This window comes from Sitophilus oryzae, unplaced genomic scaffold (genome assembly GCF_002938485.1).
Source record: "Sitophilus oryzae breed Bouriz unplaced genomic scaffold, Soryzae_2.0 scaffold_358_pilon_pilon, whole genome shotgun sequence".
Classification (NCBI taxonomy): Eukaryota; Metazoa; Arthropoda; class Insecta; order Coleoptera; family Curculionidae; genus Sitophilus; species Sitophilus oryzae.
The window spans coordinates 1,938,666-1,954,771 of NW_022146927.1; the positions used below are offsets into that span (position 1 = coordinate 1,938,666).

Sequence of the window (16,106 nt, forward strand, 5' to 3'; positions counted from 1 at the left end):
AATAACAGGGAAGCTAACAGAGCAATAAATATCAATTGGAACGATCAGCAACTGAGATTTTGCCCACGGCCAGCTTATTTAGGTGTCACATTAGACCGGACCCTGTCATTTAAACATCATGTCGAGAAGACTAGGGCCAAAATTTCTACAAGGAACAACCTGTTGGGAAAGCTGGCAAGTTCCACCTGGGGGGCTAATCCGCACACACTAAGAATTACTGCTCTTGCACTCTGCTATTCTGTTGCCGAATATGCCGCACCAGTCTGGAAATGCTCCTGCCATGCCAAAAAGATGCTGAACCAATCGTGCCGTCTAATCACCGGATGCCTAAAACTCACATCGGTCCAACAGCTACACCTCATCAGCGGGATAGCTCCACCCCACATAAGGAGACAAGTTTCCAGCATGAAAGAGAAACAGCAAGCTCTTTCCGATACCCGGCACCCGCTCTTCGGGCAATACGCCGCTAGACCCAGGTTGAAATCTCGAAAAAGTTTTCTTTCTGCCGTCCAGCCACTTGATAGCAGCACGGCATCCGCAAATAGACTAGAGTTGTGGTCAGCAACTTCAACAACTCCAAACGATTTTGCTCTAAGGCCAAAAGAGGGCCTACCACTTGGTGCGGAACAGGCATGGCCGGTGTGGAGGAGTCTGAACCGTTTGCGTACTCAGGTTGGCAGATGCAAGACAAACATGAACCAGTGGGACTACCTTGACGGACCTGTATCCTGTGAATGCGGAGAGGAACAAAATATGAGGCATCTTCTCGTATGCCCAAATCTCCCAAACACATGCAATCAGAGTGATCTGGCGGAGGGAAATACCAACGCTCTGGAGTGTACCAAGTACTGGATATCCTGTATATAACCGCTGTGTGCATATATATTTTTTGTAGTTTGTCTAATTCTGTACAAGTTTTGTTCCTATTTATGTTGATTGTTTGACTATGTTTTTTTTAAATGTATGATGTACCTTTTTTATTAATTTGGTCGTTTTGTATATTTTATATGTGTGTTTTTGTATTTCTTGATTTTTTTTCATATACTGAGTTGGACACGAATAAATAATGCCCGTTTTAAGGTTGATTCTCACTATACCTTCCGTATCAACTACCTTCCGTTTACATTAAATATTATATCATGTAAATGAATAGGACAATGCACACTGCACACTATCCGTTCCGTTTCTCTTTCGTTCGATATCCTTTCCTTCCATGAAGCGTATCGGAAACAGAGTTGACAAGTTCTCACATTCGCACCAGCTTTGTGAACAAATTTTTAAAATAAAACATTCGTAATGTATTGTACAATAAAAAGTATGTAACTGATACGGAACGGAAGCTTACGTATAACGTCAATACAATAAAAATACGGAACGAATATGGAATGGAAACGGAAGGTATAGCGAGAATCGACCTTAAAGTGTCCAGGTTTCGCATGCATATGGCATGACTGGTAATACACATTGGTCGAATGCTTTCTTCTTTAGATAAAGTGGCATTCTAGATTTGAATATGTACTTTTGAGTAAGTAACTTTCTATGCCATAATAATTTATTTGTATGCTTGAAAAACATAAGAAATGAAACAAAAACATGAAACTAGGTATCTTGAAGAAGAAGACCTCGGGTTAACTCTCCATCAAGTTATATTGGAATATAACAAAAACAGTGATAATTTACTTGTGATTTGAAACGCGGAAAACATTTTCAACGAAGAAAACCGCAAATATTTTCGAAAATAAACCCTTCCGAACGCCGCGGTACCGAAAAAAGCCGACACTATTCGAAACTTGAAGAAGGAAAAAACACAGCCGGAGGAACGGACACACAACATTGTCGAGTTGCGCTCACGAAAATGTGCCGGTACCTCATTAATTACGTTTTGACAGCGGCCGAGAGAGTGTACGACCGGCCTCAAAACCAAAAAAAAATCGAGGTACGACCCAAAAATACGGGTCGAACAAGGACGGAACGATACAGGCGATGTACAGGATGGTCCAAAACACTTTCTGGGCTCCTATATCCCGTAAAGGCAATGACGAAAGAATACAAGTACAATTCATACAAGAATACAAGTGTCGATTCTAGTAAAAATTCAAATTTTTATATGACTATTTCATATACTCTGTTTTTTCTCAGGTAAGATTTCGACAGACGATGACAGAAGAAAAGCAGATGACGTCCCATACCAATCTATTTATTTTACTAAAAAAAGTTTCTAATATCTTTTAAGTTAACTATGGATGGGTTTAAATATGAATCCGTCATGCGCCTTGTTCTTTTTAACCAGTTTTATTGGTTTATTTAAAAAATGACAGATCATATTTCAATTCTATTGGTTTGACGGAACGATGAACGACAAGCGGACGCCGATGCGTCTGAACTCGCCTTCAGATTTTTGGGGCTTGTCAAAGTCTTGCAAAATTAAAGGTTATAATTTTGTGTCAACTTATGTCAAATGCCCGGCGCCACAGTGGTGTATTTGACACAGATAGTTGATCGAAATTTTTTTATGTAGACCTTATATAAATTATTGCTATTTTCAATTAACGAGGAAATAATATGAACAAAATAAAGGATAATTCGTAGATTCTAAAAAAAGAAAGAAAAATCACTGTTCCAGTGTTTCCACGGTCAATGTCACTAATGCCAGTAGTAATATCGCAACTAATACTACTAATGCTACGACTGATCCGCGAGCAATGCCCATACCACTAAAGTCGCTACTAATGCCAAATTGTGCTATACTGCTAATGACACTAATGCGATCGCTTTGTACACAAGAATGCCATCGCGGTTTACACCTCGCATTAGTATATCAATGATTGGCAAATTAGAGGAAACCAAGAATGTTTTTCTCATTTTATCAGCAAAGTCGCAAAAAGTCGCAGTATTTTATTTTAGTGTATGAAAGCCCAATGTTTACTAAGTAAAACGTGTATAGACAATATGCTGAATTCTTCGAATGCGCAACTAAACCTCTAAGTGTAATAAAAATGTCACAAATTTAATCAAATTTTCTGAACGCCTAACTTTTAGTTGCAAAAAAAATCGTTAGTATAGGGAATATCAAAATAAATAATACGTTTTTGTAGAATACATACCTGCAGCTTGCTGAGCCATTTTCAATCAAAACAATAATATACACGTAAAAAGAGCCCAAGAACAACGACAATTTATAATTTTAAACATAAAATTTAGCCATTTACCTCTTATCTGTGAGAAGTAACAACTTTGACGTTTCGTTGAAACAAATGAATGCAACTAAACACACCCATAGCAACGCCATACATGGCAGACATGATTTAACTTATCATTTATCTCTTTTTGGGAAATCTTAAACACATTTGCTTTTTCGAATTTCGATCACCTCTTTCATGCTAATACCCCACCGTGCGGCGTTTTGGAAGATGATGCATTTTGATTCGTGTTATTACGTGTTTTGTGTCTTTTGAAATCAATTGGAGGAAAAATCGATGGAAAATTAACTGGAGACCCAGAGCACAGTTTATAGTTAATACTCGCTGCCCAGGCAGAAAGTCTTATACACTAGTAAAGTTACCATCAATAAACTTTGTATACCATCTCGTCGTATATGGTACAAGTATCGTACTAAACATATACTAAAAACTAGAGCAGCTGTAAAATATCGACGTCACACGATAGGTAAATAATGGATTTTAGATTTTACTGTAGAAAAATAATGTCAAAAGGTACTGGTTTAAAAAAATTAAGATTAAAGTTAATTAATCATCCTTTCCTTTAAGGTATAATAATAAGTTATATTAATACTAATACAATTTTTGTTCTTTATTCTCTAATATCTGATGCGACCCTGTGCGACGTCTTCTATTGTCGGACCACCCTGTACAGAAGAAAAGAGAAAGACGGATGGGCGAGGAACAAGATAAGGTAAAAAAGAACAAGGAAAACGAGTGGCGATCAATCATCTCGGTTACGAGGGGCACCGGCGATCTGAGACGGTACCGCCGCCGTGGTACCACGATATTATTCGGTTTATTTTGCCAAAAGAAAAAAAATCAACGGACAACTAAGTACAAGCAGGATTAAGGGATAAATTGTGCTTGTTCGTGTCAAAAGTTAAAATCCGAACACAGACTGTAGACTCTCTACAGGCTTTGGTTTTTGCATTATCCTATAAAAAATTTCCAGATTATATTAGTATATACAGAGCGATCAACAACGATTGAACAAAATACGAACTAAATACAGCCAGCAATAAAGTAGGTCTCAAAATGAATTTAGCAAAAACTCGAGCAAAAACTAAAGTAATGACCAAGGAACTATTATAGACAGAAAATACATTCTAATAAATAACACAACAGTGGAAATAGTAGAAGAATATACTATATATTTGAAACAATTAATACACAGTTCAGTGAGTTAACAGCATCATTAAGTTACGCGTGTGAAAGTTGCACGAGTGCGTAGCACGAGTTGTTTAACCACACCACAAGTATCTTAATGGAGTTAACTCGCGTGTATTGTACAATATTTTATCTACGTCTAACTATAAAAACACACAATGAATTTTAAAAATTATTGTACTTTTAACTATATACCCATCCTAAAAATCAATTACCTTAATACCTTTATTCAAATAACACCATGCATAGCAATGTCAATATGACAGTAATTAATATTGATGTCATAGTTTAAAAAATGAGCGATTCGGAAAGTATTCCCTCTGACATTGAAGAAGAGGCATTCAGAGCCATTTCTGGATTGCTTCCAGCAAGATCGAAACTGAAGCACAAATTACCTATAACAGATGCGAAAGAAAGCGACTGCATCGGAAACCGCTCGGCAAACCCGACACGCCTATTGAGTGGTGTAAATACACCAGTCGTTTAGTCCGGAAACCTATGCTGTGTCGTATTCGCTTGCTGGAGTGACATAGTGCGTGGTTACATGTTTCTTTTTAAAAACGCGTGTAGGATTTTTGTTGAACTTTTGAACTGTTATTTCTAAGTTTTGGTAATTTGTATATCTTATTTAAAATGGAATACAAATGTGTTTATTTATAAGGAAAAATAAGATATTTATAGTATAAAAAATTAATTTATTTAACAAAATTTAATTAACAATGTGACAAAATAGTTACCTTTCTATTGGTTCTATCGGACTTTTTTCGACTATATAAATCTTTATTTGTAAACTTAAATATATCAAATATTTTCAATCTAATAAATCATTTAATGATGTAAATAAGAGGAAATTTCTCACATGGGTGGTCAAATTTTATAGTTTTCATTATATCAAACAGCCTCTGAGAAATGTTTTCAACTCAAAATGCCTTTAATTATGTTTGACTACACCATTAAAAAGGGTCTTCAAATACATCAATGTGATATTTGTCTAAAATTTGCAAAAGAATCCGAATCTCTGGATAACTCGAAATTATTTACCCATTTAAAAGCTTTTGATCATGAAAGTGGAAAAATGTGTTCATTTTATTTACAGGCTGGAAAAATTATTTATATTAAATTTTGATGAGTTTTGCACTGAAGAAAACATTCAGAGGCTGTTTGATATAATGAAAACTATAGAATTTGACCACCCATATGAGAAATTTCCTCTTATTTAAATAAGTCCTGAAATTTCCTCATCATTAAATTATTTATTAGATTGAAAATATTTTATGCATTAAAGTTTACAAAAAATAAAGATTTATATAGTCGAAAAAAGTCCGATAGAACCAATAGAAATGTAACTATTTTGTCACATCTTTAATTAAATTTTGTTAAATAAATTAATTTTTTATACTATAAATATCTTTTATTTCCTAATCTCCTACGAGCTAATATAATATGACGAGCAATCTATTAAATTACTGTGAGATTATACAGAAAAGTCCACAGACTTCGAGACATAGGAAAATCAAGTCCATTTAGCGTGTGTCCAAATTTTGACGAGTTTTCAAAAATAACAGTTTTGTTTAGACTGACGTTTAATTTCACCTGACTTCTCGGTGAATGATTTCTTTTTATGGGGGTACATAAAATCTAAAATTTACGGCCATGAAGAAATTCAAAACTTGGAGCAGTTAAGGCAGAAAATATTTAATGCCTTTGACACTGTCACCCCTGATATGTTATCCAATGTGAGGAAGGGATTTTATGATCGTTTGGGTTATTGTTGAATGCAAGAGGGAGGCACTTTTGAACAATTTTTGTATTTTTTTAAATTTCATTATCCTGTTTTTTTACCGTTTACCCATTACCTACCTTGATGAACATGGGAAAACGAAGGTCCTTTTGAGGAATTTTGATTGAGAAAATTGGTAACTTTTTTTTGGATTAAAAAACAAAAGTTGTTAATATAATACCAATTTAAAAGTGTTTTAGTAGTTTTAATACACACTATGATATAAAATTTATTATTATTATAATGTACATTATTAATACTATTGTTCATTCGAAATGGCATTAAGGCCCAATTGCAACAATGATTTAAATTTTTCTTAAAGATAAGTAGAGCTTAGAATGAGATGTATTTATATTTACTTTAATATTCACCGTAAATGAGGGAATTTGACTGATACAATTTTTGAATTTGAATTGTTTTTAATGATAGGTACTAACAATTTTAGTTCAATTTTTAATAAAATTTATTTATTATTAATAGAAATCCAAGAGATTTGAAACCTCTTTTAGCGATTTATAACATTCTCAAATGAATTACAGGTGCCCTTATTTTCTATGAAAATCGCACAGCTTTTTTCATAGTCGATGCAGTTGCTATAGCTATAAAAAACTAATTTTTTAAGGTGTGATAATTGCGACACACGCTAAATGGACTTGATTTTTCGTATGTCTCGAAGTCTGTGGACCTTTTTGTATGCCTCAATAACATATTGGTGCAGATTATTTTCACCCAAACAAATAATAACCCAAACTATACATTGATGCGGATTGTCTATGAACTCTTTCTGAAGGTCACAGAAACCTGAACGCGTAATTCGGTGTTCTTTCGCATCTGTTATAGGTAATTTGTGACTGAAGTATGAATATAGATACTCTAAGTATGAAAAATGGTGCACCGAAAAAAAAGTACACACCTATGGAAATGAACAGGTTTCATAACTCATAACATATTTTTCCAATTTAGTGCAAAATAAATGTTTTACAAAATATTTTTTTCTCTTTGGTAGTCATCTAAACAAGGAGTGTGGTAATAAAAATGCGTGTGTTAAGAAGCTCTTAACTCACTCAAAATGCGTGAGTTAAGAGCTTCTTAACTCACTGACGTAGATAAAATTACTTAACATACTATTAATTTGAAAATTCTATGTCTATTTCTGTAGATGTAGAAAGTGCCTCTAGTAAAGTGCCAGACTTTCAAGAGGCTTGCAGCGAGTCCAAAAACAAGACTAGGAGAAGCTCATCACTACCAAAAGGCTAGATGGTTATAGAAATGCTCGTCCAGTGTTAAGAATATAGTGTTGAATAGTGGTGAATTAGTGTTTTATTTTAATCGGTTGTTGAACCTTTTCGTAACATCACAGATCGAATCAGACATTATACAATTACAGAACACCAAAGTTATATGGAGACATCAAAAACTTTTAATATATCTTTAGCATCTTCTTCTGCTCGGGAAAAATAAAAACATTTCTCGAAATATTTCAGATGCGCCGTTTTCCCGACTTTCCACGAAAATACGGAAAAACCGGTGAATTATTAAAAAAGGACACAGACGCTGCTCCGACCCGGCCTGTCAAAAGTGACAGGGAAAAGCCAGCCGAGTTGGAGGGGGAAGGGGGGGGGGGAGTTTCGCAGACTATCCAGCGGGAAATGGCAATAGTAAATACAGGGTGAGTCGATTTGAGTTCTAATCAATGTTTTTCTTTTAATTTGTTTATATTCGGATATTTTAGAAATTATTCGATATATTATTATACTTTTTTGGACAAGAATGTTACACCATTGTATTTGGGAGATCATAAGATGGGAGGTCATAATCTGATTGTCTCGTTTGTTTCGTACGCTGATAAAAAAGATAGACTTGAACTAAAGTCGTCATCGGTCTTGAAAAAAGAAATTTAGTGGCAAGAGAATTTATTTTAGCGTAAAAGAAAATATTTTGCCTGAAGAAAAACTCTCTTAACTCAAGAAAACTGGTTTTCTTGAAAAAATCGAAAATTTCTCTTTAATCTATTTTCATTCAACCAAGTGCAAGTTACTTTGTTTTAAGATAATAAGAAAAATACGCTAGGAAGTACTTCATTCAAGAAACATGACCATTTTTTCAATAGCTAAATACTCTTTTGATGAAAAATAATAACGACACGCAAAGACGATGACGAAGGACGTTATATACAATCAGTCGGTACTGTCGGCAGTCCGATCAGTCGTACGTCGCACTTCATAGGTCGCACATCATAGTACGCACGGGTTTTGTTGCTTGGAATTTTCCACTTGGAATTTTGCATAATTTGCTTTTTAAATGCATATTGTATACAAATTTTAGGATATATGGATTCTTTAAAGGAGTTTCTGAAAAAATGGAAATTAGAGCATTTATTTGCTATATTTGAAGGTAAGAGACATTTACCTAATGCACCTGTTTAGATAATGCATGCGTGACTATAGATAGAATAAGAATATAGATATCGATTTATTATGCAAATAATTACAAAAATTTTAGAATTTCAAGTCGTCGTATTAAAAAATTCAAAATGTGACCAAAGCTTATAATTTTAATAATTTATTCGTCCGTCGTTGTTCAAGGTGTTAACTATCCAGGACCCCAAATATTTGAACTTGTAGACCTGTTCTAAGGTATTGCCCTCTATTTTAATAGGAATTGGTACATTTTGGTTCTTTCCAAATATCATGACTTTAGTTTTAAGAGAATTGATCTTCATCTCGTATTTCTTACAGGAGCCTTCAAGTCGTTCCACTAAACTCTGGAGACCAGTATCAGAATCGGCAATAAGAACTGTGTCATCGGCAAATCTAATGTTGTTAATGACTTTGCCGTTGACTTTAATACCCCAATCTGTTGAAGAGAGAGCTTCCCGAAAAATCGCCTCAGAATAAACATTAAATAACGAAGGAGACAGCACACATCCCTGTCTTACTCCTCTCTGTATATTGACTGGATTGGAATTGTCATTTTCAATTTTCATGTGGGCTGTTTGTTGCCAATATATATTTTTCAGGAGTGTTACATCTTTGCTGTCAACTCCCAACTCATACAAGATTTCGATAAGTCTCGTATGTTTGACTCTATCGAATGCTTTTTCGAAATCTACGAAACACACATACATTGGTTTTTGTTGGTCTGTACACTTCTGCGCCATCAATTGTAAACAGAATAAGGCCTTTCGTGTTCCCAACACCCTTGTCTTAATTATTTTAATATTTTAAATGGTTTTGATATTTTAATTTCAGTTTTTATCGAGGAACAATAATTTTTATATATCTTCTCCGTAGAAATAACCCAATTTTAATAATCCCCGTAATAATCTAATTTATCTTAATATCTCCATTTTTTGTCAAAAAAATATTTTTAATCACCCTGTAAAACTCTGTATAGAAACAGACCGTGAGGAATGAGACGACTGGAGGGATACAGGGAGTAAGGGAGGTGGGAGCAAAGAGGGAGAGGCATACCGAAATCCGACGTTTAATCGTTTTAGGACATGCATATTTGATGGAGCCGGTTAAGAGATGGAACCTGGAGAGTTTAGTAGATTATTTTCGTCGATTTGGAGGCTCATCATCGTCAGCGAATGGGATAGAGGGCGAATTTGGGAGAAAAAGTCGGAAAAATCATTAATTTTTAATTTTTTAATGCGGGGTAAACGAGAAGCTTTTGCTCCCAGGTGCAGAGTTAGTTAATTGGTATTGGAAAGCAACTATTGCCATATTGATTACAGTAGATTGGGTACAGTTGAAAAATCGAGTTAAAATCTAAAGTATTGTTCAAGACAAAGCTGCCAAATGAAAATAATTTGATATATTATCATCGAATTTATTATACAGGGTGGACACAATTTCGATGCTCAACATTGGTAGCTCAGAAACTACGAGAGATACGAATTCGGTTAAAAGGGACAAAAGTTGCGTAATTAGAAGTTTGACAAACACCTATGAAGAAAACTCCGGTATTCTGATTAGTTTCGGATTTATGTCAAAAAATTAGATTAATACGTTTATTTTAAATGACAATATCTTCAGAACTATTGTATCTATTCCAACGCATAGTTGGTAGTTTTATACTTTTGATCTCGTCCTTCTTAAATGCCGTTTTCAGAAAATTTCTAAGCTTTGTAGATTCCGCACAACGAGCAAAAAATAATCTATACGGTGGTATCTATAATTTTTATTCATTATTATGTAAATTCACTAAAAAATTAGATTTTTTAAAAATTCGCTCAAAAGATCAAGTCTGCTTTGGAAATCCAATTGGCACTTTATATGACAGCAAGTTATTTTTTGTTTATTCTTTTAAGTGTCAAATCTGTCAAATTTAAATTTAATCTCTGACATATTTAAACAAAAACAAGAAACGGATAGATATGATGAATATCTAAAATAACAGGTTTAAATAATGCCATTAGCAATAAAAAATATATTATAAAAACGTTATTAATATTTAGAGTTTAAAATAGTGACAGCGTTCAGCGATGAAGTAGACGAATCAGACCGTTTTAGGATAGACTTATGCAAGATTGATATTCCTATTTCTTTTCTTTGGCTTCACTTTCCGGTCAGTGTAAATTCGGTACTAGCAATATAGTCTTATAATAATATATTTGATTATCATATAACCACAAACGTCAAAGTAAGCATTTGTTTTCTTTTCGTGACTGCTTATGAATTCGTAACAAAGTTCTGTAAATTCCAATACGTAGACAAAATGCTATTACTCCAAAATTAACTATTTTACTCACCTGATCGTACTCAAATTTTAAATTATTCCTATTTACGTCTATAATGTTGTCGGTATTGTCTATACGAAAGATGGGGTTTGACGAGTTCCAATGTATCGTGTAGAACCGCGCGCTAGAGGGCGTCGCCGTCGCAAACACGAACGCCTGCAGGCTGAACAGGAATAGAACCACCGTCCTGCAACAAAGTATAAACATACGACATACAATAATTATTACTTACATTTTGGGAATAAAGAAATACATTTGTAAAGATAAAGTGGGTACTATTGTATATTTTTATATATAATATGAACATTGTTCTTTTTAGAACCTCTTTAAGTGTACAAGATAACTTACTAGCCATAAAAAACTCATCGCAACTTTATTAGAATATTTTGAACGGGAAAACGGTAGTAATAAAAGTTAAAAACTGATACCTCTCTATATGAATACAAGCAGCTTCGTAATCTGGTAACAAGTGCTGTACGGAACGAAAAAAAAGCTTATCTTGAATATAAATTTAGACTAGATCCTGCTTCTTTTTGGAAAACTTTAAATAACCTTAATATTACTTCTAAAAGCTCCGATGCGTCTGCCTTGCAAAGTTTGTTTTATCCTTGATTATATATATAGACAAAGGTTTTATTGATTGGTGGGTTCTCCCAAAATATAAATTATGGTACCTTTTTTCCTTTCTGTTGCCATAAAATACGACTTTTTAATACCTGTTCGCGGCTGACCGATTCGTTCATTTAGTTTTTAGACGTTCTAGCTAGTACATCTGTACATCATACCTTATTTTTTATATTATATTATTATATAAAGTGAAATCTATATTTAGAGGGTAGTATGTAAGGGTTTTAACAAAAAAATTAACAGATTGGAGTAGTTCAAAAATTGAACTCGCTGAGCTTCAAAAGAAATGTTTCCTAGAGCAGCACAATTTAAAAATGTCTCAAATACAGGAAAAGCATGAAGCCTTTATGAGGCAGCAAGAAAGGGAGCATGATGAGAGAATTCAATTTTTAAAATTTAGTAAGGAACTAATAAAAAAAATAATTGACCAATAAATACTTAACACACAATATATATGAATTTTGAAAATATGCATACATATTATATCGTTTTATTTCTTTCACATATTACATATCTAGAGAAACAACAAGTATACTGAATTGTATTAATTTAATATCATTTATTAATTATTGTTATTTAATTATCTACTTATAATCAGAATTATCAAAAATATAAATAATAATCCTATACATACAATAAAAATATTATATACATAAATCAAAATATACACAAGAGTATGTAATGGTAATTTATTTTATGGTAATTATAATCACAATTTAATTAATTAACAAGTTATTTTGACTTTAAAACATTAAGACATTGTAAAAATGTTTTAGTAAAATAATAATGAAACATTTTCTAGACGTAAATAATTAGTTCTAGGTGTAAATAATTAATACTCTATATCTAAATAATTAATATTCTATATCGTAAAATAACATATTTACAGTGATTCAAAATATTCATTAATTAAACTATATATCTAACAGTATTATTTATACCACCCAAGTCATTTGGAACATGTTCTCCTATATTATTTCCAATGTTTATTTCCGCTTCAATTTCATCAGTTACTAATGGTGTTCGATCTGCAAAATGACACAATATGTTATGAAGAACAGCAGCGGAAACCACTATCGCTTCTACTTTATCAACATTTAAACAGATACCTGTCGCTAATATAGGAAATCTTCTTTTTAGTACACCAAAACACCTTTCTATTGGGTTTCTTGTTCTTATCTGAGCTTCGTTAAATAAGTTTTCAGCCCTCGTTGTTGGATTCGCCAAAGGGATTATTAGGTATGGTTTTACTCCATACCCACTGTCCCCTACTAATAAATTATTTCCATATACTCCATTTTCAAACTCAGCCTTTACTCTAGAATTTCTAAAAATCATTGAATCATGTGTAGCACCAGGCCATCTACACACAATGTTAGATATTTTCAAAATGCTGTCACAAATTGCTTGGACATTAAATGAAAAAAATCCTGTCCTATTGCGGTAATTCTCTGCATTTGCCCCCCCAGGAGATTGTATCTTCACATGCATACAATCAACTGCTCCTATGCATCTTGGAAAGCGACAAATATTATAAAATCCTTGTGCCTTTGAATTTCTATCTTCCACTCCCATTGGCATTTTAATAAAGTCCTTGCTTAAAGATGCTATAGCTCTAGTTACTTTTGTAATCAAGCGGCTCGTAGTAGACTTGTCTACACCACTGATATCACCAACACTTTGTAGAAAACATCCCGTTGCTAAGAACCGTAATGTGATAAATACCATGTCAGCTGGTGTTAAAGCATGATTTCTAAAAATAAAAGCTTAAATAAGATACAGTAAATATACATAATTAAACTTACTTGTTTGTTTTAGATGCAATTAAACCGGAAATTTCCTCTATTAAATAATTCACAATAGGTTTAACAAGTCGAAATCTTTTCTTAAAATCCACGTCATTCCATTTGTCTCACTAATTCTAAAAAGTCTTCGTCGTCCGTTAATTCACCTAATAAAGGATCCATTACGAAAAATCTTAATAACAAAACGATATTCAAAACAACGAAAAGCGGAATATGTCAAATAATAAGGTTATGTCTACCCCTGAACGACGCTTGAACCGCCTAATGTCACCGGTCAGTTGACCGGGCAATTTGAACGGCGTTCAGGCTTGGTACAACGCATTTTTTGCTTTGATCGTCGTTCACAGTTGATCTGTCGGTGAACTTCTGAAGCCTAAGTGTACAAGATAACTAACTAGCCATAAAAAACTCATCGCAACTTTATTAGAATATTTTGAACGGGAAAACGGTAGTAATGGCCCTTTATGTCTCCTAAGTCCTGTTAAGAAGGTGAGTTTTGTTGATGTAAATAATAACTGTTTATATATTTATAATTAATTTATTTTTGTTTCCTAAAATATTTTGATTAAAAGAAAATACATAAAAGTTGGCAACGCTGTGCCGGTCAAGCTTAATGACGGGACTAAAAGTTTATTTGGTATGAATTGTATTAAATGGGTGGTACTGACCTGAGCAGGACGGCGCTGAAACTGGTACCGGGTGGCCAGGGTCCCATATCGGCCTCCTCTTCTTCGGGGGTCGGCGGGGCGTCCACCGGCGAGTGTCCCTCAGGGGGACACTTCACGTGGGCCTCACCCCTGCTACCCCTATCACTGCCCTGAAGCAATCAGAAAAAGCTCACATTAGTAAAAATTCAATTAATAGTTATTTTTTATAATAACTGGTGGATAAAATTATCATCGACCGAAAAGTTTAATGTTGGGTGTTGTTATTAATAAAATAGTTTGTTTTATTTATGTTGTTTTATTTATACCTGCAGAATATTACAAATTTGTAATTGTACATAAGTTATATTGATAAATATAATCATAAATGCGGGAAGTTTCATAAAGCTTGAAAGTAAGAAATAGTTCTTTTTTATATTTTTTTGGTATGTGGTGTTCTTGTTTGTTTTGTATTAACACATACCGTTTTTAATTAAATAAAATAACTCGATTACATTTTTTCAGTTTTATACAGTTTTTTTCACAATATTTTGAAGTATTCGCTTGTTAGTCAAATTTTAAATATATTAATTTCCTGCTATGCAGTACTTTGTGCCAACTTATTTCTTTGTAAAATAAAATAAACTACTTTGAAATTAAAATGACAGACACATCTATCACTGTCAAGGATCTTCTCGTTGGACAAACTATATCATTTAATCTACCCTTGCGGTTAAAGTACTATTTTATCTACTATTTTTGATAGATATAAGGCAATTTTAACACTTGGGAAAACAAATAAGTAAAAGCAACATATTATTTGTGTGACAAAATTACTGTAGCAAGTTACACTACTGTTAGATCCAGTTTCACTGTTATTTTTCCCTTTTCTAATAATTAATTTTAAGGCCTCCTATATTCAGTATAAAAAAAGGCATCGATTTTTCATAAAAAAATATCCCCTCTAACTGAAAAAAAAACTCTTCAATTATTCACCACGTCTGTCCCAAAAAGCTTTAACTTTTACGCAGAAGACTAGAAAAAATATATCCCCCATCTCTTTAAGCTTCTCCTTCGCTCATTTACAGTAATCCCCCTCAAGAAAAAACTAAAATGAATAAAAGAACTACTTAGTACTTCATACTTTTTACAATACACTGATAAAAAATAAACTCGCGTAAAATAACAATAAACAGCGTAATAGAGAGATATCGCTAAACCGAATACCGTGCATGGACGTTAATAAGGCCAGGTGTTATTTCCTTTACGTGAGGTGGTATTAACTCTCTTCATAAGACTCTTTATAGGTTCTTTAGTATAGGTTCTAAGACTCTTTATAGGTTCTTTAGTATTGGAAGAGGTGGAATCCATATTTTGGGCCATATTTATTTAATTAAAACTAATCCCAGCTATTTAAATATCAAATTACCTAATAAAACTAAAGCAATAATTCAAAACAATTCAAACATAACCTAAAATAAAAGATCTCGCCGGCCGGCTCCGGTTGTCAAATACCCGCACATGCCCATTTAAGCAATTTTTAAACGTTATCAGAGGTTATTTAGAACGAGCGCTTGGTGTAATTGATCCACAAATTACGTCAGGCGGTAACGTTATTAGCGGGTGTTGCGTTAAAAATTGACTCGCGCATTTCGTAACCATGATAAAGTACGCGTAAATACTGGATGACGCTATTCGGTTTTCCGATATCTCTCTAATAACTGTGCCGGTCAGGCGCTGTGCACAATTTTAGAGGCCATAAGTGGGCGTGCTATGTGCGCAAACTAGTAACCTAACTAGTGCCCAATTCTGAAAATTGGAACCACGAAAAACAATAAAGAAAAAACAAAGATTATAATCTGTATAATCAGTGTTAATATTGAGCTTATAAAACAATCAACTTTTGATTTCTAATCACAATTTCTCTTGACGGATGATAATCAAAGGCCAAAATTACATTCCTCACAAACTTTGATAATTAGTGGATAAGTCCACTAGTGTGTTTGTTAACTTTTTTTACTAATTGAAAATGACTACCACTAATTTTGACGTTCTGAACGCTTACATTGAAATAAGAGGAACAAACTTCTACGCTAATTGAAACCCCTAATTTATTCT

General features: G+C 33.4%; 1 protein-coding gene across 2 annotated transcripts in view; it reads right to left on the reverse strand.

Moving 5' to 3' along the window:
- The window catches only part of LOC115884974 (ephrin-A4), a 401,696-nt gene that overhangs the window by 17,178 nt on the left and 368,412 nt on the right, over positions 1 to 16,106 (reverse strand). For both annotated transcript variants that reach the window (XM_030903705.1, XM_030903704.1), the window contains 2 exons: positions 14,013 to 14,161; positions 10,925 to 11,099 (listed from right to left, as the gene is read on the reverse strand). In XM_030903705.1, coding sequence (XP_030759565.1) covers positions 10,925 to 11,099; positions 14,013 to 14,059 — 222 coding nt within the window. In that variant the 5' untranslated portion in view covers positions 14,060 to 14,161. The remainder of the gene's footprint in view (positions 1 to 10,924; positions 11,100 to 14,012; positions 14,162 to 16,106) is intronic.